The sequence below is a fragment of the Opisthocomus hoazin genome, chromosome 25 (genome assembly GCF_030867145.1).
Source record: "Opisthocomus hoazin isolate bOpiHoa1 chromosome 25, bOpiHoa1.hap1, whole genome shotgun sequence".
NCBI classification, from domain to species: domain Eukaryota; kingdom Metazoa; phylum Chordata; class Aves; order Opisthocomiformes; family Opisthocomidae; genus Opisthocomus; species Opisthocomus hoazin.
This window is the reverse complement of record NC_134438.1, coordinates 4,058,437-4,079,592: the sequence shown is the minus strand read 5'-3', so window position 1 is coordinate 4,079,592 and position 21,156 is coordinate 4,058,437. Positions and strand designations below refer to the sequence as shown.

The window sequence follows — 21,156 nt, the reverse complement described above, 5'->3', positions numbered from 1 at the left end:
CCACGTCGGGCGATGACAGTGCTCCCCACCCAAACACCCACCTCGGCACGAGCTCGAAGCCCCCTCACCTCTTCCACCTCGTTCTCGTCCGTCTCCTCCCCATTGTCCTGCTGCAGCTTCTGCCGCTTCTTAAACGCTTCCTTCTCCGGGCTGGGGGAGAGCAGAGGGGTGTTGGCGAGCCCCAGCGTGGGGGACCCTGGGGACAGGTCCTGTCAGGGCACCCCTCACCTCCTGTTTTTGGACCCTTTGAGGAAAACAGCCTCCAGGATTGTGTGGTGGGTGAAGAGGAGACCAAGGGCACGGCAGCACTGGGAGGGGACCCCAGGCATCCGGGCTCTGTCCCGTGCTCTGGCGTTCACACGGGTGGGGGAAGCGGGATCCCCAACCCCCCCAGGACACACAGGGACCAGCACGCAGCCTCCCCTTGTCCAACACCGCACGGCAGCCACCTTCACCTTTTCCTCCGCTGCCTCCTCTCTTTCTTCTTCAGGCGCTCCAGGTCCTGCTTGGCCCGTCGGAGGACATCGGAAGCCTCCGTCTCCGCGGGCGCCGCGGGGCTGCACAGCCCGGCCAAGGCAGCCGCTGGGGACGGGCCCACGGAGTAGGGGGCCCGGGCAGAGGCACGCGAGAGGCTGCGACGCAGAGACTCGTTCATGGACTCGCTCTCCAGGAGCTTGGTCCTAGGGAGCAGAGAGGGAATGTGGTCAAAGAGGGGACATCCCACTGTCCCCAGAGGAGGGGATCTTGCCTGGTTTGAGGATGGTGTGAGCCAGGGATAGTCACCACAAAGCCATCCCCATTCATGCTGGGTCAGAATGCCGGGACGCTGCAAGACAGAGTCCCAGGATCGTGCAAGAGACTGGGATGGACCCAGCTTCGGGGGCCAGCAGGCCCTGGGAGACACTGGGAATTCCCACCATGACCTCCCCCTCCATCAATGGCCACACAAAGGATAACAAGGGCCAAAGCACTGCCCGGCCCCAAGGCTGGGAATCCAGTCAGCTGCTACTTCTGGGCTCCCCAATTCAGGAAAGATGAGGAGCTACTGGAGAGAGTCCAGCGCAGGGCTACAAGGATGAGGAGGGGACTGGAGCATCTCTCCTATGAGGAGAGGCTGAGGGAGCTGGGCTTGTTCAGCCTGGAGAAGAGAAGGCTGAGAGGGGACCTTAGAAATGCTTACAAATATCTGCGGGGGGGGTCAGGAGGACGGGGCCAGACTCTTTCCAGTGGTGCCCAGCGACAGGACAAGGGGCAACGGGCACAAACTGAAGCAGAGGAAGCTCCAGCTGAACCCGAGGAAGAACTTCTTCCCTCTGAGGGTGACGGAGCCCTGGCCCAGGCTGCCCAGGGAGGCTGTGGAGTCTCCTTCTCTGGAGATATTCCAGCCCCGCCTGGACACGGTGCTGTGCCCCCTGCTCTGGGTGACCCTGCTTGGGCAGGGGGTTGGGCTGGGTGACCCACAGAGGGCCCTGCCAACCCTGAACATTCTGTCATTCTGTGATTCACCCCAGTGACGCCGGAGTCAAGGAGCTGTGAGCCAACGTGGGCTCAGACCCCACCACGGCACCTACCACCCTGGGGACCCCAGTGACGCCCCCGCCCCCATGCCCGGCTCACCTCAGCTCTTCGATCTCCCGGATGTAATTCTGGATGAGGGCACCGATGGCTTCATTGCCGTCACCTGGAGGAGCAGAGGCACGGTTGGATCAAGGCAAGACGTGGGATGTACTGCAGCATCCATCCCAGCGCCGCTGCCTGGGCTGACCCACCACGCCACGCACCGGCCCAGCCTCACCTGCCTTGGCCAGCATCAGGTTGGCCTCCTGGCTCATGAGGTGGGTGACCCTGCTGTTGATAGCGTCGATGGCCTCCTGCATGGCCTTCACCCGCATGCGCAGGGCACTGTTCTCCTTCTGCAGCATGGCGTTCTCGCGGAAAAGGTCACTGTAGCCCTCCGAGCCGTCCTCCCCGATGACCCGCTTGCCCTGGGGGGATAAGAGGGGAGGCCCTGAGCGCAGGGGGAGCGGGGACATGGGAGCCCACCACCGCATCCCTGCCGGTAGCCCCAGCCACCAAAGCAGGGGCAGGGACAAATCCAAGGATCAGGAAGGCCTGAGCTCGACAGGCAGCGGGTCAGAGATGCTTCAAGACTTCTCCCTGCCTCAGCACCCCCAAGACACTTGCCCAAGGCTTCTCCCGGTGGCAGGGCAGGAGCTGAGCCCCTGTCTCTTCAGCCTCCTGACCTCTTCTAGCAATTAACCCCATCAACAGGGGCAGAGCATGATAGGCAGGAGGATCTTTCCCACTAAAACCACCCCAACTCAGAGAGCAGGAGGAGGTTTCTGCTCCTGCCCCATCCCACCCCAGCAGGCTCACTCGGCCACTCACCGCCTTGTACTCCATCAGCTCCATCTGCAGGCGGGCGATCTCGGCCCGCAGGGCACTGATCTGCTGACTGGTCTTGTCCTGGTTCACCACCACCTTGTTCTTGATGTTGCGAGCCCGGTTGGCATACTTGAGAGTGTTGAGGGTCTCCATGAAGTCCCGGTCGGACGGGCTCACGCAGGCGATCATGATCGTTTGGCTTGGGGAGGTGAAGATCAGGGTGAAGGGACAGTTTCCCCCACCCTGCGCCAACTCGGCACCTGGAAACCTGGGACCCAGCACTCCCATCTGAGGCCCTTCTGCATTTTATAACCAAGGTATAAACTGTGTTCAGTCCCCCCCAGGGCCGGAGCACTGGTGAGACCCCAGGAGCAGCACATCACGCAGCACTGCGTGAAGCCAACCTCCACCAGCCAGGCTGCACGCGCTGGGACTGCTGGGGAAGAACGGGCTCTTCGGAGAAGTACCCCCAGAGCAGGCAGCGAATTCAGTCCGACCTGGGCAACACCGCCTGCCAAGCCCCAGAGCTGCAGGGGCTCCGGAGTGTTTTGCACCAGCTCATTCCACCAAAGCTGGCCAGTTGGGCGCGGGACTCATGAGAAGCCAAGGTCTTTGCATCTGAGAAACTGTGCACCGCCTGCCAGGAGGCATCCCCCCCTCCCCACCAGGCAGCCCACAAGGCATCCGAGCCCTGGCATAGCTCCTACATGGCTCCCCAGACCCTCGGCCCTGTTGGTGGTGAGACAGCCCCTGCCGTCCTCCCTCCGGGCTCCCCCCCAGTCTGGGACCCCCTTACCTGTTGCCCCCGAGGGAGTCCTGCAGCAGGCGGGTGAGCTTGGAGTCGCGGTAGGGCACATGCACGACTTTCTTGCTCTGGTCCCCGAGGGCACTGATGACGTTTCCCAAGGCCAGCTGCCAACACAGAGGAAAGGCAGCCCCCAGATTCAGTTCCCGCTGAGAACGCAGCCGCCATGCAGGCAGCTCACCAGGCCTGGGGTGTGCACTGCAGCATGAGGAGGAGTGTGGCCAGCAGGTCAGGGAGGTTCTCCTCCCCCTCTACACTGCCCTAGTGAGGCCTCATCTGCAGTGCTGTGTGCAGTGCTGGGCTCCCCAGTTCAAGAAAGATGAAGAGCTACTGGAGAGAGTCCAGCGCAGGGCTACGAGGATGAGGGAACTGGAGAATCTCTCCTACGAGGAGAGGCTGAGGGAGCTGGGCTTGTTCAGCCTGAAGAAGAGAAGGCTGCAAGGGGACCTTAGAAATGCCTCTAAATATCTGCAGGGTGGGGGTCAGGAGGACGGGGCCAGACTCTTTCCAGTGGTGCCCAGCGACAGGACACGGGGGCAATGGGCACAAACTGAAGCAGAGGAAGTTCCAGCTGAAGATGAGGAAGAACTTCTTCCCTCTGAGGGTGACGGAGCCCTGGCCCAGGCTGCCCAGGGAGGCTGTGGAGTCTCCTTCTCTGGAGATATTCCAGCCCCACCTGGCCGCGGTGCTGTGCAGCCTGCTCTGGGTGACCCTGCTTGGGCAGGGGGTTGGACTGGGTGACCCACAGAGGGCCCTGCCAACCCCAACCATGCTGGGATTCTGTGGGGCTCCCCTTCCCTGGGATGTGCCTCTCCCACGAGCACCGAGAAGCAGCACCAAGCCCTGGAGGGGTTTTTTTCAGCTTAGGTTAACAGACCTCCTCGACCTTTTGGGCGCTTGCACCGTTGTCCCCAGCTGCAGCCCTGCCCGTAGTCCTGCCCTCAGCAGCAGAGCTGTGCCCTCACCACTGGCACTTTGCATTGTGCGTATTCCTGCCTGGCACGAACCCCAGCAGAGACAGCAGCAGCCCCAGCAGCCCCGAGCAGCACCAGGCAGGACCCAGGTGTCCCCAGCTCCCCCGGGCAGGCCCTGCCTCCCCCTGCCCTCGCACGCCCGTGCCCAAGGCCATACCAGCCCACAGTTGATGGAGATGCCTTCCTTCGCTCTCTCGCCCGTAGCGCCCGTTCGCTTCAGCCTCTCCGAGCCAGCCAGGTCCACAAAGTGAAACTTGGCCGTGAGTGTCTCGTACTCGGTGGTGGACTGGGCTCCATCCAGGAGGCTGCTCACCTCCCCGTTCACCTGCAGCCGGGCACGCATGGAGAGGGTCACCACCACGGACCCACAGCCGGCAGGAGCCCCCTTGACCGCACTCAGATGTCAGCAAACACCTGAACCTTCACCCTCCGCACCCAGTCCCCCAGGGAAGGGGGAGAGGATCCCAACAGCAGCTTGCTCTGGGCCATCCCTTGGGCCAGACCCCCCCTGCCTTGGATGGGGCTGCTCCAGGGCAGCCCTCAGCTCCATTCAATGCTAGAAGAAAGACAAAGCCCTGCCTCTCTTTGCAAGGCTTCAAACCCTCTCCCCTTTCCAAGGGACCCCCACGCATCGCCTGGGCGTCAGATGGAGGAATAGCCCAGCCGCGAGGCAGGAGGACATCTCACCAGCTCCGGGCGGGCACACACTCTCATCTGGCAGAGGTGAATGGTGAAGATGGCGTGGGACCGGGAGCTCTGCACGTTCATCTGGGTGCTGGCGGTGGTGCGGGAAAGAGCCCCCTGTTTTAGGCACTGGATCAGCTACAACGACACGGGGCAGGGAAGGACGAGACCTTGAAGCACCTTCCCAGGGAGCGAGGGCAGCGCCCTGCCACAGCCCAGCAGCACACCGGCCTCTCCCTGCGTCACCCCGGGGCTGCTCTGCCCCGTTCTGGGCGAGACCCCCCCCTCGCCGGGCTGTCCCCACGTAGCACGTCCCTGGCTGCCCCCCCAGCCCCTCCAGGTCTGCCCCGTCCCGCACCCACCTCGTCCTGCGAGCTGATGAGGCGCGACGTGACCCCCGTGGTGTAGATGCTCCCGCTGGCATCCTCGTGGATTTTGATGTTGGATTTGCGGTGGCGGGCGTCGGGGTCGCGGGCGCTGTCGAACAGGTCCAGGATCTCCTCGTTGTAGAGCTGAGCGGGGCAGAAGCGGGGTCAGCAGGAGGCTGCAGGAGCTGCCCCCCGCCACCCGGCCCGGCCCCGCAGCCGGGCACACGCGTGTGCTCACACATAGGTGCACATGTGCTCACACGCGTGTGCGCTCAGCAAGGCTGACCGGGAGAGCTGGTGTGCGTGAAGGTGCAGGAGAGGACGCGCAAGCAGATACGGGTGACGCAGAGGGGAGCTCGGCCCTGCACGCGTGGGGACCCCGCTAGGACAGGGTGCAAGGAGGACCGGTGCGTGTGCACACGCGTGTGCGCAGGCGTGCATACAAGGCCCTGTCTGCCTCGCACAGCCAGGAGCGGACGTCTGCGTTGGTTCCTGTGGCCCGACCCTGTCCTGTCCCCGGCCCGCACGAGCAGCTGCGCAGGAACCAGGACCCTTCCAGAGCCCTGTCCCTGGGAGCTGTGCATCCCCCCGGCCCTCCCCGCCCACCCGGGGACACCCCGGCCACCAGAGCCAGCAGAGCCCCTCGCCCACCTCCCTGAGGCCACGTGGAAAGGGGATGAGGGGGACCAGGGAGTGCTGGACAAGCAGGGAGAACCCTGAGGACCCAGCGCGGACAGGGGATGCCCCCGTCTGTATCCTGACCCTGCAGCATCCTCCCTCACCCTGGGGCGGAGGGACACCCCTGCCCAGCTGTCCCCTCGCCGCCACCTCTCCGTGCCAATGTCACCCTCTCACACCCACATCCCAGGGTCGCCTGGGGACCATGGGCTCCTGGCCAGCAGAGCGGGGTGATCTGTCCCCAGCGGCCCCAGGCGCCAGCGGGCTCCCTGAGGGCTTAAACCCCGCTCTGACCGCCCACGCCCAGGACGGGAGTCACAGGACGGGGATCAGCCTGGCCACATCTCCTCCCAGTGCCAGGAGAGCGGGGCTGGCACCAGTCTGGTGCAGCCACGTGCCCGCGCTGGCCCGGGATGGCCGTTATGGCCACAGAGCCCTCCCTGGGTTGCCTGGACAAGGGTGGCTGCAGCACAGGACTCAGTGCAGCGGCACAAGAGCTCCTGGGTTGATGTCCATGCCCCAAGGCCAAACCAGAAGGCTAAGCCCTTGACGGGCTCCAGCGGCCTTGGTGACTGGGCCATCAGGCAATAGGTTTTTACCCTCCCCACCCACAACAGGGCCCTAGGAACGCCTTTAAGCCCCCTCCAGTTGGTAGATGGCCCCCCACTCCGGGGCTGCTGATGTCCCATGGGCATGGCTGGCCTGGGGAACGTGAGTGGAGTCTCCTTCTCTGAAGATATTCAAGACCCACCTGGGACAAGGTCCTCTACAGCCTGCTGTAGGTGACTCTGCTTCGGCAGGAGGGTTGGACTAGATGACCCACAGAGGTCTCTTCCAACCCCGACCATTCTGTGATTCTGTGATTCTGTGATTCTGTGATTCTGTGACCATGAGCGGCTTTGAAACACAGCAGAGAAAGCCTTGTTCCCATCCTCCACCGTGACCACTGGACAAACATCTCGGAGGCTATTCTGAGAGCCAACACCACCACGGGTCAGAGGTGGTGGAGAGGGAGGAAGGCTACAGGAAACTCCCACGGCAGCTGGTGTGACCCCATGCAGGGCCACCTCTCCGTCATCCCCAGGTACCCCTGGGGCTGCGCTGGACCTCCTGGTCTGCAGAGATGCCTCCTAGGATGGCCTGGGACGGGCAGCACAGGCACCCCCTCCCCAGCGTTCGTCCTTCTCGTGTCCCAATCCCTGCTAACAGGTCACCCTGCTCCTTGGGGCAGCGTTGGGCGTCCCAAACCGAGTGGGAGAAACTGAGGCAAGGGAAGCTACAGCTGGACCACGGAGGATCTCCTAGAGGGCAGATACGGGGGGCTGAGAGGGAAGGGAAAGTGTGTCACGTAAAGTGAGGGGACACACACTGGGCTGAAGGCCAGGATCTGACGCTACAGCCCAGGGAAGACAGGACGGTGTCCCGGCCCCCGCAGGGTTAGGGGACTCTCCAGCGGGGAGAACGCCTGATGAGGTTCATCCCCCAGAAGGACTTAGGAACAGGCAGGAAATTGTCCCCATTTCCACCCCAGCCCCGAGGTTCTCCGGAGCGGAGCCCCACGAGGCCAAGGATGTGTGGGAAGGCAGGCAGGAGCCCGGGCAGCCCGAGTGGTGGGGAGGGAAGGATGCAGCACCAGGGGAGCTAACCAGGGCTCTGCAGATGGAAAGCTGATTGGGAAGGATTTCTCCAACAAGGTCAACCCTTCAGGCTAGGAAGTGACTCTGGGCACTGCTTCCCCTCTCCAGGCCATCGACATCTGAAGGAACCCAGATATGACGGCCACCAAAGCCACGTGGAGGCAAGACCACAGCACGGGGCCTCTCCCTCTGCCCACCTGTCTCCTCCGGGCTGTGCCACAGGTCGGGACACCAGCCAGATGAAGTTTGTTCAGGAGCTCAGCTTTGCTCCACACCACCTTATGTTTGCTCACCAGGGCCTTAAACCAGTTCCCATCCTGAACTTCCTTGCACTTGCACCCCAGGACCAGCCCCCAGCGAAACCATTGCAGACACACAAGGTCCACAGGCTTTCTCGGACAAATTTCTCCAGGGAAAGAAGCAGTTAATAGATGAGGCCAAAGCAGAGGCGAGAAAGGATGCAGTGAAGCATTCTCAAGGTCAAAGATGCAGCAAAGGACATGGGAAATAACACAGCCCTTCCTCAAATCCCCACAAGAATGGCAATTTTTCCTCTCCTTGTTTTACTGGGAACGCTGGTCCAGACCCAGGGGAGCAGGCATGCCGCTACCCTCGACCTCGAACAGGAGTGAGCCCGGAGCCCCCTGAATCTCCAGGGGATGAAGACATAAGCTCGTTCCCCACGGGGGGTGGTCTGTGCAGCCAAGAACATGCCACCCCAGTCTGTGGCCACCATGAGGTCAACAGCGTTCAGGTGCTCTGAGCCTCCTCTGCCTGGGCACGCACCCCCGGCCACACACCTGCTGGGGGGTCCAGACCAGCCGGGGAGCAGCCAGGACACGGGGCACTCGAGGAGCCCGGGACGGGGCGAAGGACCACGGCGTCACCCCGACCTGCTGTCACCCACCTCCAGGAACTGGGCGCTGACTTTGAACTCGGGCACCGCGACACCCCGGCTCTGCGCCGCCCGCTTGCGCTCCTCGATGCCGCTGAAGAGGTGGCCGATGGCCCGCGGGATGATGCCCTGCTCCTCCTCCGAGATGTTCATGTCGAAGCCGGTGCCCATGGTGTACGTCTTCCCCGCGCCTGTCTGCGAAGAGGCAGCGAGGGGGGAGCGGGCTGGGCCCTCCTGGCTCAGCTCTGCCCACCGTGCCCCACACCTCCCCCTGCAACTCCAGGCTCCCCAAACTAAGCCCCTCCAAACCCCCCACCACACTGGCTCCCACACTCCCCCCCCAGCCTTGCCTCCCCCTCCTCCCACCCAAGGCCACCCCTGCCCTAGCTCCCACCCAGCCCAGGGACAGCTCTCCGTCCCCTCCACACCCAGGACCCTACACATCTCCCACTGTCCCCAACCTCCGCAGGTGCCACCTCCGTACCCCCAGCACCCAGGGGTGCAGGAGAGCCCCATGCCCACGGCAGAGCCCCAGGAGCGGGCAGAGCAGGTACCTGCCCGTACGCCAGCACGGTGGCATTGTAGCCTTCGAAGCAGCCTTCGATGAGCTTCCCCACACACGTCGTGTAGATCTGCTCCTGCCACGTGTCCAGGTCAAAGACGAAGTCGTAGGTGAAGGCTTTGTCCTTCCCCAGCAGCACCTGGGGCTCGCCGGGTGTCACCGAGGTGCAGATGTGACATCCCTCTATTTTCTCTTTGGACAGCTGGGGACGGATCCTGCGGGAAGAGGAGCGGGCTGAGGGCAGCCCCGGGGCTCAGCGCAGTCCTGGAGGACACCAGGTCCCGAGGACGCGAGCGTGGCCCACGCTGGCAGCGTGGCTGCTGCGGGCAGGGGACTGGCAGCACCTCTGCCTGCGGCGTGGAGCCAGCAGCGCAGGGGATGCTGCAGCTCCTGCGCCCAGCGCCAACCTGATCCGTCTGCGGGTGAGAAAAGGGGCTGGCGCAGCCCAGCGGTGCCACCAGCCACCTCTGCAGCCGGGGTGACAGGCGGGGCTGGGCACCACGGCACAGGCAGACCCGGTACGGAGCCTGCGCCCCGCACTGCCCTCGCTGCGACAGCCCCCCACGCCCGAGCTGGCTCGTGCCCCGCGGTGCCCTGGCCGGGCAGCGAGCTCCGGGCTGCAGGCAGACACCGAGCAACGCATGGCAGCGGCCCTGACGGGGACGCATGGCAGCGAGACCAAACTGCGGTGAAAATGCCTTGAAATGCAAAACGCAAAAACACGACGCGACGGTCTCAGCGCCGAAACGACCGTCTACACCAAACCACCCGTCTACACCAAACCACCCGTCTACACCAAACCACCCATCGGCTACGCCAAGCCACCGCCCAGCCCGATGGCTGTCCCAGCCGCGGACTCGGCAGACGGCAGGGGACGGGGGACAGGAGGTGGGCTCGCACAACGGAGCTGCCGCGTCCCCAACCACCGCACTCAAAGGATCCCCAAGGAACGCGGGCACAGTTCTGTCTGAACCCGAGGAAGAACTTCTTCCCTCTGAGGGTGACGGAGCCCTGGCCCAGGCTGCCCAGGGAGGTTGTGGAGTCTCCTTCTCTGGAGATATTCCAGCCCCGCCTGGACGCGGTGCTGTGCAGCCTGCTCTGGGTGACCCTGCTTGGGCAGGGGGTTGGGCTGGGGGACCCACAGAGGGCCCTGCCCACCCCTGCCATGCTGGGATTCTGGGATTCCGTGCGATGGGGCTGCCGCAGCTCCGGCCTCTCGGCTGCGGGAAGCCGGCTGGTCCCGGGGGACTCATGGAGAAAGCAGGAGCGCGGAGCCGAGCGCCATGGCAAACAGCTCTCATTAGCGCTAATGACCGCACATCTCCCCTCCCCGGCTGCTCCACAACCACAGCTACGAACTCCTCCGAAGCCGCACCGCTGGCCAGCCGGCGCAGCGGCCGCAGCAGACGCTTTGCGGGCTCCTCGCCAGCCTGGCCGGCGGCAAGCAAAGCCCGGGAGGGCCAAAAGCCACCGTGCCTGGGGGGACGGGGTGTCCCTGGGAGGCAGCGGACCCCCCGCTCACCCCGCTGAGAGCCGGCGCAGCAGACGTGTGGGAACAGCCACGGGCGTCCGCGGGTGTGTTTAGCTCAGCGGCCACAACAGAAAGCGGCTTCTCATGTGCCCAGCCCTAGACTGGTTCCCATCGCCTTCCCAGGGTCCCACCCTCCTCCAGGAAAATGAACCCCAGCTTTAATTACTTTCTGACCGGCATGAAGTGCTTCGCCCGCTCCCCACCCCAGACAAGCGCAGCGACAGCGGCCCTGGGGAACAGGCAGTGGAACAAACTGGAACCACCATATTTCCACAAAACTTCTTTCCTCTCAAGAAAAACGAGAACAGGGGTTTCAGCAAAGGATTTCTTGCTTCCCCCTCGCCAATGTCTCCCCCACTCCTGCTCCCCAAACCCCGCTGCCCAGCCAGCTCCAAGCACCCATGGGACCCCAGCACTCACCCCGGCTCCCATCGCCGAGGGACCTGCGGGGGCTGGAGGGGACCCAGGTGCCAGCCCTCCACATGCTCCCCGGTGCCATCCCACTGCCCCGGGGTGACTGGAGACGCTGGGCACCCCCGGGAGGGTCCTGCTCGGCCATCGGCCAAGCATCACCCGGGGATGTCCTCGGGAGCTGCTGCCAGCCGGCGGGCGAATGCTACGGACCCTCGCCACGGGAGCGGGGACAGGAGGGCAGAGCCGAGTGCCAGCAGCCACAGCCCGGTGCGGGATGCGCAGAGATGGCACCCAGCGTCCCAGGAGATCTGCGTGGCCACCGAGACATCGCAGAGGGCTTCTCTAGGCCAGTGCAGCTGCTCCTCCTGCTCCCCAGCGTCCGACTGCGCCAGCGCTCCCACAGCAGGGGCCCCATCCCTGCCCCCCCCCACCACCACGCCAGGCACCGGGCAACACAAGCCCCTGCTGGGGCCTGGTAGGTGTTCACACGAGGTTCAAGGCATGCCCAGGCACCACGCTACCTCCTCAAATGTGACATGAGCATCTGCAGAGCCAGCCTGCGCTCTCTCCTTAGCCCTGTCCTCAACCCCACTAGCTGACGCTGGGGAAGCTGGCAGTGCTTGACATGCCCTGCCTCAGTTTCCCTGCTCTGCAACAGAGATCAGCAACTTTGGTGGTCATAAAGTCACCACCTGGGTGTGTTCTGGCACTCCTTGTCCCTGCCTCTACCAAAACAGACGCTGCCCATGTCCTGTCTGCCGATGTCTCTGCAAGAGCTGGGTGTGATGCTGTGAGGACCCAACCTGCGTGGTGATGGAGCTCCTCCCTCACCTGTGTCTGCACACGGCCAGCCTGCTCTGTGCCTGCTCGCGGGCCACCAGACAGAAGAACAGCTTGTGCCCAGCACCAGGACCCACTCCGGAGCCAAACATGCCAGGGTAGCCTGTCCTAACGGGCTGGGACACCCCCAGCGAGCCCAGCTGATCCCTTGGGAGCCCACAGAATATAGAGTAGAATCACAGAATCGTGACAGTTGGAAAAGACCTCTGAGATCATCAAGTCCAACCGTCACCCCAACCCCACCCTGCCTGCTAAACCATGTCCTGAAGTGCCACATCCACATATTTTTTGAACCCCTCCAGGGATGGGGACTCCCCCACTGCCCTGGGCAGCCTGTGCCGATGTCTGACCATTCTTTCAGTAAAGAAATTTTCCCAATATCCAACCTGAACCTCCCTTGGTGCAACTTGAGGCCATTCCCCCTCATCCTGTCACTGGTTACCTGGGAGGAGACCCACGGCACAGGCTCCCATGGTTATTCTGCAATTACCAACTTCTCTGCCAAGGCAATGAAAATCAACCAGCACTCACCCAGGGGGGTGCTGCCCGGCAGCTCACTGCCCAGAGACAGCGACAAGAGACCCAGCGCCCAGGACAGAGCAGCACGGTGCTGGCCGAGCGCTCCTGCCGAGGAACCCGGCCGCGTCCCAGCCGTGGGCACCCAGCAGGCAGGGCTGGGAGGCAGACGGAGACGGAGGCACAGGCAGGGGTGGAGGCTGCTCGCCCCGCTCCCATCCCTGCAGCACCCCGCTCCCCGTATTCGCCGGGGCCATGACGGGGGGGCTGGCAGCAGCCTGCCTGCTCCAGCACCAGTGTCCCAGCCTGGCAGCACAAGCGGCATCAGCGCAGGGACGCCGAGGGGACCTCGCTGGGAGCCCCTCCATCGCTCTCCTGCCCTCCCCGCCAGGCTGGCAGGCTGTGAAAGCACCGTCTCCAGGGCTGGGCTGCCAGGGCCACCGAGCATCTGGGAGGACGGAGGGAGCGGGTCCCGCACCCGCGGGGCCGGCAGCTTCGGCGGGCACACGGGCACACGCGGCAGCGAGCACAAAGGCCGAGCTGTTCGGTGCCGCTGCCCTGTGCCAGCGCTCGGCCGCGGGCTGAGGGAGGCTGGGAGCCGGACGGGCACTGCGGGGCAGCTCCCGCAGGGTCGGCTTGGGGGTCCCCCCACCCCAGCAGGAGCAGCCCCCCTGGGGAGAGACCTGCCCGCCCCAGCACCTCAAGCCCTGCAACCCGTGGAGGGGATAGGGTTAACCACACTGGCCCAGCCAGCTCCCTCTGCAGCAGACCCCAGCCAGCCCACCCAAGGAAGGGTCTCTGCTTGCCCAGTTCAGCTGACGTGGGCTGCTGGGCTCATGTCCTCGTGTCCCCCTGCCTCCTCACCCGGCTGCCTCAGTTTCCCCCCTCCCAGGCCACTGCTACGGCAACACCAAGGGGCACCAGAGCACCCTCTGGTCCCCGGCACTTCCCAAAGCTGTGGCAGCACACTCACACGGCCCTCCTGCCCATGGTGGGAGCCACGACCCCCCCCAGACACCCACGGCCAGGCCCATGTTGAGCCCCCCCAGCCGCAGCACCCTGCCAGGCACAGCACCCCGGGGGCAAGGTGGCCGTCCCACCCGGCACGGGGGCACAGGGGACCCAGCCTCCCCCAGAGCCACCACCCAGCGTCACCCAGCTCAGACAAGGGCTGCCCAGCTCCCCGGGAAGCCGAGCATCACCCACTCAGCACCACTCCTCAGCGCTGGCGGGGGGCTGCAGGGCAGCTGCTCCAGACTGGGGGTGCAGGCGATGCCCCCCCCCAACTGCAGCCGCCTTTCACTGCCTTTTATCACCTTGCAACTGCAGACAAGCAGGGCCTGCCCCAGCCCCAGCTCCCGTCCCCCCGAACCGCTCGGGGAGGGCGGGTGGCAGCCTGCAGACCCCCCGCACGGAGCCGGGGAGCCTGCCCAGCCCGGCAGGGCTGCCTTCCCTGGGCGTCGAGCCAGGGAGCCGGGGAGCAGCGGCTGGAAGAGCTCCACAGCATTGCCCCTCTCCGTGCCAGGCCCCGGAGGCTCGGAGCCGCTCGCCCACCCGGTCTCCAGAGGGGTACGGCTGCCCGCCGCCACGCCGCAGCTCCGGCACCAGGCGAGGGGCTGGGGCACTGCTCGCCCGGCCGCGGGCACCTCTGCCGGGTGGGCTGGCGGAGGCTGGAGCTGGCAAACCCCAACCAGCCTCGCAGCCCAGGGATGTGCCTGCCGAGAGAGGCAGGCTGGGCAAGCCCAGGCAGCGCCTGGCTCCGCTGCCCACACTGCCCGTGCTCATCCTGCTCCCGTCCCTGCTCCCTGCATCACCCACGCTCACCCCGCTCCCGTCCCTGCAGCACCCCACCCCCCCATCACCCCATCCCTGCTCCCTGCATCACCTGCGCTCACCCCGCTCCCGTCCCTGCAGCACCCCACCCCCCCATCACCCCATCCCTGCTCCCTGCATCACTTGCGCTCACCCCGCTCCCATCCCTGCAGCACCCCGCCCCCCATCACCCCATCCCCATCCCTGCAGCTCCCCACTCCCTCCATCACCCCATCCCCATCCCTGCCGCTCCCCGCTCCCCGCATTCGCCCCATCTCCCCTCCACCACGCTCCCATCCCTGCAGCACCCTGCTCCCCCCATCACCCCATCCCCATCCCTGCAGCTCCCCGCTCCCCACATTCACCCCATTTCCCCTCTCCCACGCTCCCATCCCTGCAGCACCCCGCTCCCCCCATCACCCCATCCCCATCCCTGCCGCTCCCCGCTCCCCGCATTCGCCCCATTTCCCCTCCCCACCTGACCTCGCGTTCACCCCACTGCCATCCCCGCGCTGCCCGTGTTCGCCCCGCTCCCCCCATCGCCCCAGCCCCATCCCGGCATCTCCCTGCTCACGCCGCCCTCCAGGCCCCGCAGCGCCGGAGCAGCCGCAGCGTCCGCCAGGCAGCCCGGGCTCACGCGTGGTCCGTCCGCCGGCCTCGCTGCCCTCTCTGCCCCCCCCGGCTCTGCTCTCCTTCGCCCTAAGCCTGCCCCAGCTCCCTCCCAGCAGCACGAAGCAGCCGGGAGAGCGGCTCCAACACCATCCTGTGCCCCCCCCCCAGGACACCCTACGGGTCAAGAACACCCTGGACTCTGCAGACCCGACGGGCGAGACGGCGTGGCACAGCGTGGGGTGTGCGGGGCGAGCAGCCCCCCGGGCAGCCGGGTGCTGCCAGCATCCCCCGGGTGGGATCTGAGCAAAGCGCTCCAGGTTTCCACGCGTCTCCAGACCAGCACAGCCAGCACGGGGCTGCCCGCCCTCACCAGCAGACCCCAGCCTCAGCTCAGCGCGGCTTCATCCCGAGGGGGTCTGGGAAGGGACGCCCACACCCCACTGCCCCCCAGGCACGGGGTCCCGGGAGAGGGCTGGCTGTCGGCACACCGGTTGCTTTGGACCCAAATCAAGACAAAGTTCAGCATTTAATTACCGCGGCAGGGAAGCGGCTCAGCAATCGGAGAAAATTGAATCAGGCTCCCCGGGGACTGCCAGGTCTGGTCGGCAAACGCTCCCATTAAGAGATATAGCTCCAATTAAGAGATATAGCTCCAATTAAGAGATATAGCTCCAATTAAGAAACATAGCTCCAATTAAGGGATATAGGAAGACACCTCCCAGCAGGAGCGAGCACAGCCCGGGAGAGCGCAGGGCCCAGCCTGCCCGCGGAGCCACCCACGCCACGCCATCGCTGCCTGCGCCCCAGCCAGCCCCTCCATGGCCAGCACGCCTGGACCACGTCGGGGCCAGGACGGAGCTCCCTGGCTGCCGGGTCCCCACCGCCCCGCAGCGTGGTGCAGGTCCCACGGAGCCGGGGTGTCACGGGGACGTGCTGGACACGGCTGAGTGCGGGGACCCACGTCCACCCCCAGAGGAAGCGACCCCAGCGCAGACCCTCCGCAGGGATGTGCTGGCTGTGCCCAGCCTGCTGCCCCGCGGGACGAACCCCGCTGCCTCGGACCCCAGAACCCGCCAGGCCCCCCTAATCCGCCTGCTCCAGGCTTTCCCAGGCTTAGGGAAACCTTTAAATCCGGCCTTGGCAGCCGCCATGTGCTGCTCATTAGCTCTGGCAGGCGCACGCCGGCGCTGAGCCGCACCATCTGCTCTGCGCCGAGCCCCAGCGCGGGCCGGGGACGAGGGACCGCCGCCGGCATGGGGACCCCGCACCCACGGACACCCAGGCCGAGGCAGCGGGCAGAGACGGGATCGTGCTTCACCCAGCCCAGACGGGAGCAGGAGTTTGGGATCTCCCCGCACGACTCCTTCATCCCCGTAACGACCGGCGACGCCATCGGCTCCGAGCTGGACCTGCCCGGAGAAGACGCCAGGAAACACCACGAGGACGTTTGCGAACGACAGACCCAGGACAGCCACCCGCGAAGGGGTGCAGACCCCCAGACCCCAGGCGGGGTGGGCAGTGTGAGGAAACAGCCGGCACAGCCCTTGCTCCCCTCGACTGCGCGGGAACGGCCATGAAACTGCCAGCTCAGCAGCGGCGGCAGCAACAGCCGGAGAGCGACTGGAAGCCATCATCTGCCAGGAGGCTCTGGGGCTGACGGGCCACCGGCCTGACCCTGTGTGGGCACAGAGCTGCCATGGGTGCGATGGGACAGACAGACACGGTCCCCCTCCCAATCCCGCACCCCGGCGCTGAGGCTCCCGCTTCCTCCCAAGCCAGCGAACGACACCCACACGGCCTCTCGCTTTCCCATGGCCCAGTCCCACCCCAGTGCTGGCACACCCGTACCGGAGATGAGGCTTTCACAGAATCCCAGCATGGCAGGGGTTGGCAGGGACCTCTGGGGGTCACCCAGCCCAGCCCCCTGCCCAAGCAGGGTCACCCAGAGCAGGCTGCACAGCACCGCGGCCAGGCGGGGCTGGAATATCTCCAGAGAAGGAGACTCCACAGCCTCCCTGGGCAGCCTGGGCCAGGGCTCTGGCACCCTCAGAGGGAAGAAGTTCTTCCTCGGGTTCAGCTGGAACTTCCTCTGCTTCAGTTTGTGCCCGTTGCCCCTATTCCTGTCGCTGGGCACCACTGGAAAGAGTCTGGCCCCGTCCTCCTGACCCCCCCCCCGCAGATATTTAGAGGCATTTCTAAGGTCCCCTCGCAGCCTTCTCTTCTCCAGGCTGAACAAGCCCACCTCCCTCAGCCTCTCCTCGTAGCAGAGATGCTCCAGTCCCCTCACCACCCTCGTAGCCCTGCGCTGGACTCTCTCCAGTAGCTCCTGATGCCGTGGAAATTTTACATTTACAGGCATCACCTCACATCTTTCTTGCACTGGGGAGCCCAGAACTGGACAGAGTACTCCAGATGAGGCCTCACTAGGGCAGAGTAGAGGGGAAGGAGAACCCCCCTGACCTGCTGGCCACACTCCTCCTAATGCACCCCAGGATCCCATTGGCCTTCTTGGCAGCCAGGGGTTGCACAGAACCATTAAGGTTGGAAAAGGCCTCCAAGACCATCCAGTCCGAGTTCCTGGCTGCCTTTCCTTTCTCCCTTCCCTCCGACGGCCCCTGGGGAAGCACCCAACCTTGGCAGAAGATACTGCAAGCCCAGAGCTCACAGAGGACATCTGGAGCAACCTGCCCGCAAGACAGGAGAGTGGGCGGCACAGCAGAGGGGCCTCTCCACACCCCCCAAAAAATGATAAAACTCCCAAGCCCTTGGCCAGCAGGACAGGGGATGCCACAAAGCCCCCAGGAGCAAGCTTGGTCCCAGGGCTGGGAAGCGAGCAGACACGTTTTGCGCTCACGTCCCCCTCGGGCAGCTGCAGCGTGGAATTAGAGCTGAGCAGAGACCGCAGCGACACAGCCCGAGAGCCCCCGGCTCCCAGCGCGGGCAGGGGTCGGGCTGTGCCCCCAGCCCTGCGGCACCGGGCCGAGGAAGCGCCCTTGCTCAGTGCTTGGGGAGCGGAGTGGGGGGCCAGGACCAGGAGCCCAGCTCCAGCCCTCCTCCCCCAGCATTCCGCCCTTCCTCCCTCGCCAGCGGTGCTCGCCCCGGACCAGCGCCGGGATGGAGATGTCCCAGCCCTGCCTCCCAGCAGCACGGCCCCAGCGGGCTCTGCCGATGGGTTACCCCAGGTGATCGCGCCCGGCAGCGCGGAGACTCGCGTGAAGCTCGTGGGGACCTTGCAGCCCCTGGCGAAGAGCGTGCCGACCATCCCACCCTGCCCCACCAAGCCTCCTGCCCCCGGGAGCTCCAGCCCTCTCCCCCGACGACCCGCACCGGGGTCCCTGGGCTCCAGCACTCGGACGTGCCGGCTGTGGCCGAGGAGGGAGGAAGAGCACGGGGAGGCAGCCGGAGGCAGGTTCGTGCCCGGCGCTGAAGGTCAGGCTGCACGGCTCTGCGGAGACCAAGAGCCTGCGGGGCCCTGGCTGCAGCAGAGCCGGGGCAGAAGGAGCTGCCTGGGGCAGGACCAGCCCGGTGCAGGAAAACCCCCTGGGCTGCCCCAGTGCTGGTTTCCAGAGCTTTGCCCTCGGTGCTGGTCCAGCCATGGGGCTGGGGACACGGGGAGTAGAGACCCGGAGCTTGGACGGGGGCTGCTGAGCACCCCCCGACCCCGCACACCACAGAGCACCCACCACAACAACAGGGTGGGCAGGGAGGTCTCCACAGCCCATGGGGCTGCCTGGGGTGGGGGGACCATGGGACAGGGGGGCTTGGGGCCAGGCTCGGCTACAGCAAACTGTGACAAGAAATGTCCCCCACCATGCCCCGGCCCCCGGGCGCTGCAGAGGAGGGGAAGGGATTTCCCTGGCTTCCCCAGGACTTCGGGCTCAGCCCCGAACCTGCACTTGGAAGTGGGGACGGTGACCACGTTGCGTCCGCACGGTGCAGGGCCGAGGGCCAGATGCCGAGCGGGACGAGGCCACCGGCCGCCAGCAGTGCCGAGCCAGCAGGGACACGGGGACACGCCGGGCAGCACTGGCCCAGCTCCGATGGACACAGCTGGGAGGGGAAGCGGCGGCAGGAGGCTGGTGGCCTTCACTCCCACCAAGCCAGAGCAGAAACCCCCCAGCACCCGACCAGGGCGAGGAGTCACCCCGCCGCGCGCTGATCTCCTGCGGCAGAGCCCGGCGGCAGCCGCCCTCAGGACCCACCACGTCCCCGAGCCGGCGGCTGTTTAACCGACAGCAGGGGCTGTTTGACAGCCTCGGCCAGGAACAGCCCCCCTGGGACCACCGGGGCCAGACCCCCCCGGCAGGAACAGCGTGACAGCAGGGGCCAGGGCTGGCTCCTCAATTAGCACCGGGCTCGGCGGGGGTATCGCCTTCCCTCTCCGGGGGCCGGGAGCTGTGATCCTGACAGCTTTGGTTAGGGCTTCATCTCCTGCTATTTTCTCCTGCCCACAATTTTCTCCTGCCCCCAATTTTCTCCTGCCCCCAGTTTCCCGGGCAAGAAAGCTGCAGCTGGCTCTGTCCCCCGGCTGAGGGACAGCCCCAGCCTCCCAAGCTCCCGGGATTTCTTGGCATCACGTATTTAATTTCCTTGCTGGTGGGTGCAGGCACCAACAGCCTCTTCACGCTGCTCTGCCCCATGCGATGCCGCCGGCGTGTCTGCGGGGGATGGCAGCCTGCGGCCCCGCTGCCCCCCGCGCCGTCCCCGTCCCCGTCCCCGTCCCCGTCCCCTTTCTGACATTCCCGCTGTAACAGCCAGCCAGCACGCGCCTGATTGAAGCCAGGCGCAGAACAACCCCCCGCACCCACACACCTGGGCTCAGCACCTCCCCGCAACACCCCGCGGGGCCCCCCACCCGCCGCAGCCCCCCACGCCCCTCCCCAGAGCGGGGAGGCCAACGTCACCCCCCTCGCCGGGAGCCGAGGGCAGGCACAGCCCAGCCCGGCGTCGCAGTGGGGCTGGCGAGACCCAAAGCGAACCCCGGAGCAGTGGCTCGCCCGGACGGGCTCAGCACAGCAGCGAAACAGCCATGGGACACGGGGGGGGGGGGGAGCCCCGCTGCCAGCGCGGGGCTCGGGGGGGGGCACGGGATGGGGAACACGGCTGGGGTGCCCATGCAGTGCTCTGCCCACCCAGCACCCCCAGGCCACAGCAGCCTCCTGAGCTGCTCCCTTCCGGGGATCAGGGAGCCTCCGGGCCCCCGCAGACGGGAGCTGGGGCACCCCAGGGCTGGGCTGTCCCCCCGCACCAGGACGGGCTGTCCCCCCGCACCAGGACGGGCTGTCCCCCCACCCCAGAGCTGGGTTGTCCTCCCACCCCAGGATGGGCTGTCCCCCTGCACCAGGACGGGCTGTCCCCCCACCCCAGGCCTGGGCTGTCCCCCCACGCCAGAGCTGGGCTGTCCCCCTGCACCAGGACAGGCTGTCCCCCTACCCCAGGATGGGCTGTCCCTCCACCCCAGGACGGGCTGTCCCCCCGCACCAGGACGGGCTGTGCCCCCACCCCAGGGCTGGGCTGCCCCCCCACCAGCACAGGAGCCGGGCACATCCCCTGCAGCGGGGTGGGTTTGCCTCATCTCCCCCCTGCCACGTCAAAACCAGCCTGGCCTGGCAGGAGACAGCGTCCCCCGAGCCACTCCAGTGTCCCCCAGGAGCACTCCGAAGGGGCTCCGGGCTGCAGCAGCACCGGGGGATGGAGGGCAGCGGGTACCGGGCTGCACCAGCCCTCTCCATGCCGGAGCCCTCGGGCAGCACACGCAGCGGCGTGGCACCCGCTGGGCTCACCCCAGCCAACGCTGCGCCGGGAGGAGCTGGTTCATCGGGCTGCAGCGGGGGTGCCTCCCCGGGGACCGACCCCAGCGGGTCCCAGCACCACCAGTGACCCCGGGCCCTCCAGGGCACACGGCGATGGGCACGCGAGTCCATCGCATCCGAGCAGCGCGTCCCGTCCTTCCTCCCGAGGAGGAGGAGGTGGGAGCAGCTCCCCGGGCAGCAGCGTAGAGCATCGCGGCGGGAGTCTTCACCAGAGCACCAGAGCACTGGAGGTTGCAGGGTTTAAATAAACTTGAAACCCGACTCAACTTCCTTCCCCAATTTCACAAGCTCCGTTTCCTGAGCCTCCGCAGCCGGCCAGGCGCGCTCGGGTGCCGCCGGCAGCTCCGGCACGCGGCTGCCAGTTTGTTTCCGAGGAGCTGGGCAGCCCCAAAGTGCCCTCGGGGAGCATTTCTGCAGCCAGCCCGGCTGCCCGGGCCTCCCCCGGCCGAGGGGTTTGATGGCCTCCGGGTCAGCCCTTCCTGACACAGCAACCGCGCAGCGGGGCTGGGCTCCACCTTCCGCAGCGCAGCGGGGAGCCCCCGCTGCACCCCAGCTCGCCGCGCTGCGACAGCCGGCAGCACCCGACCGCGAGCTGGGGGGCTGCGGGGGCTCGAGGGGAGGCAGGAGCCT

The 21,156-nt window shown here is 66.2% G+C and overlaps 1 protein-coding gene across 2 annotated transcripts in view; it reads right to left on the bottom strand.

Annotated features, from left to right (window-relative positions):
• KIF21B (kinesin family member 21B) overlaps window positions 1-21,156 on the bottom strand; it is a 44,150-nt gene that overhangs the window by 19,871 nt on the left and 3,123 nt on the right. For both annotated transcript variants that reach the window (XR_012766198.1, XM_075442976.1), the window contains exons 2-12: window positions 8,981-9,203; window positions 8,439-8,621; window positions 5,211-5,360; window positions 4,852-4,986; window positions 4,322-4,489; window positions 3,182-3,297; window positions 2,389-2,584; window positions 1,796-1,985; window positions 1,618-1,681; window positions 456-680; window positions 69-150 (exon numbers count right to left, since the gene is read on the bottom strand). Coding sequence is in view for 1 of the 2 variants with exons in the window: in XM_075442976.1 (XP_075299091.1) it covers window positions 69-150; window positions 456-680; window positions 1,618-1,681; window positions 1,796-1,985; window positions 2,389-2,584; window positions 3,182-3,297; window positions 4,322-4,489; window positions 4,852-4,986; window positions 5,211-5,360; window positions 8,439-8,621; window positions 8,981-9,203 (1,732 nt within the window). In the remaining variant the exon portion in view is untranslated. The remainder of the gene's footprint in view (window positions 1-68; window positions 151-455; window positions 681-1,617; window positions 1,682-1,795; window positions 1,986-2,388; window positions 2,585-3,181; window positions 3,298-4,321; window positions 4,490-4,851; window positions 4,987-5,210; window positions 5,361-8,438; window positions 8,622-8,980; window positions 9,204-21,156) is intronic.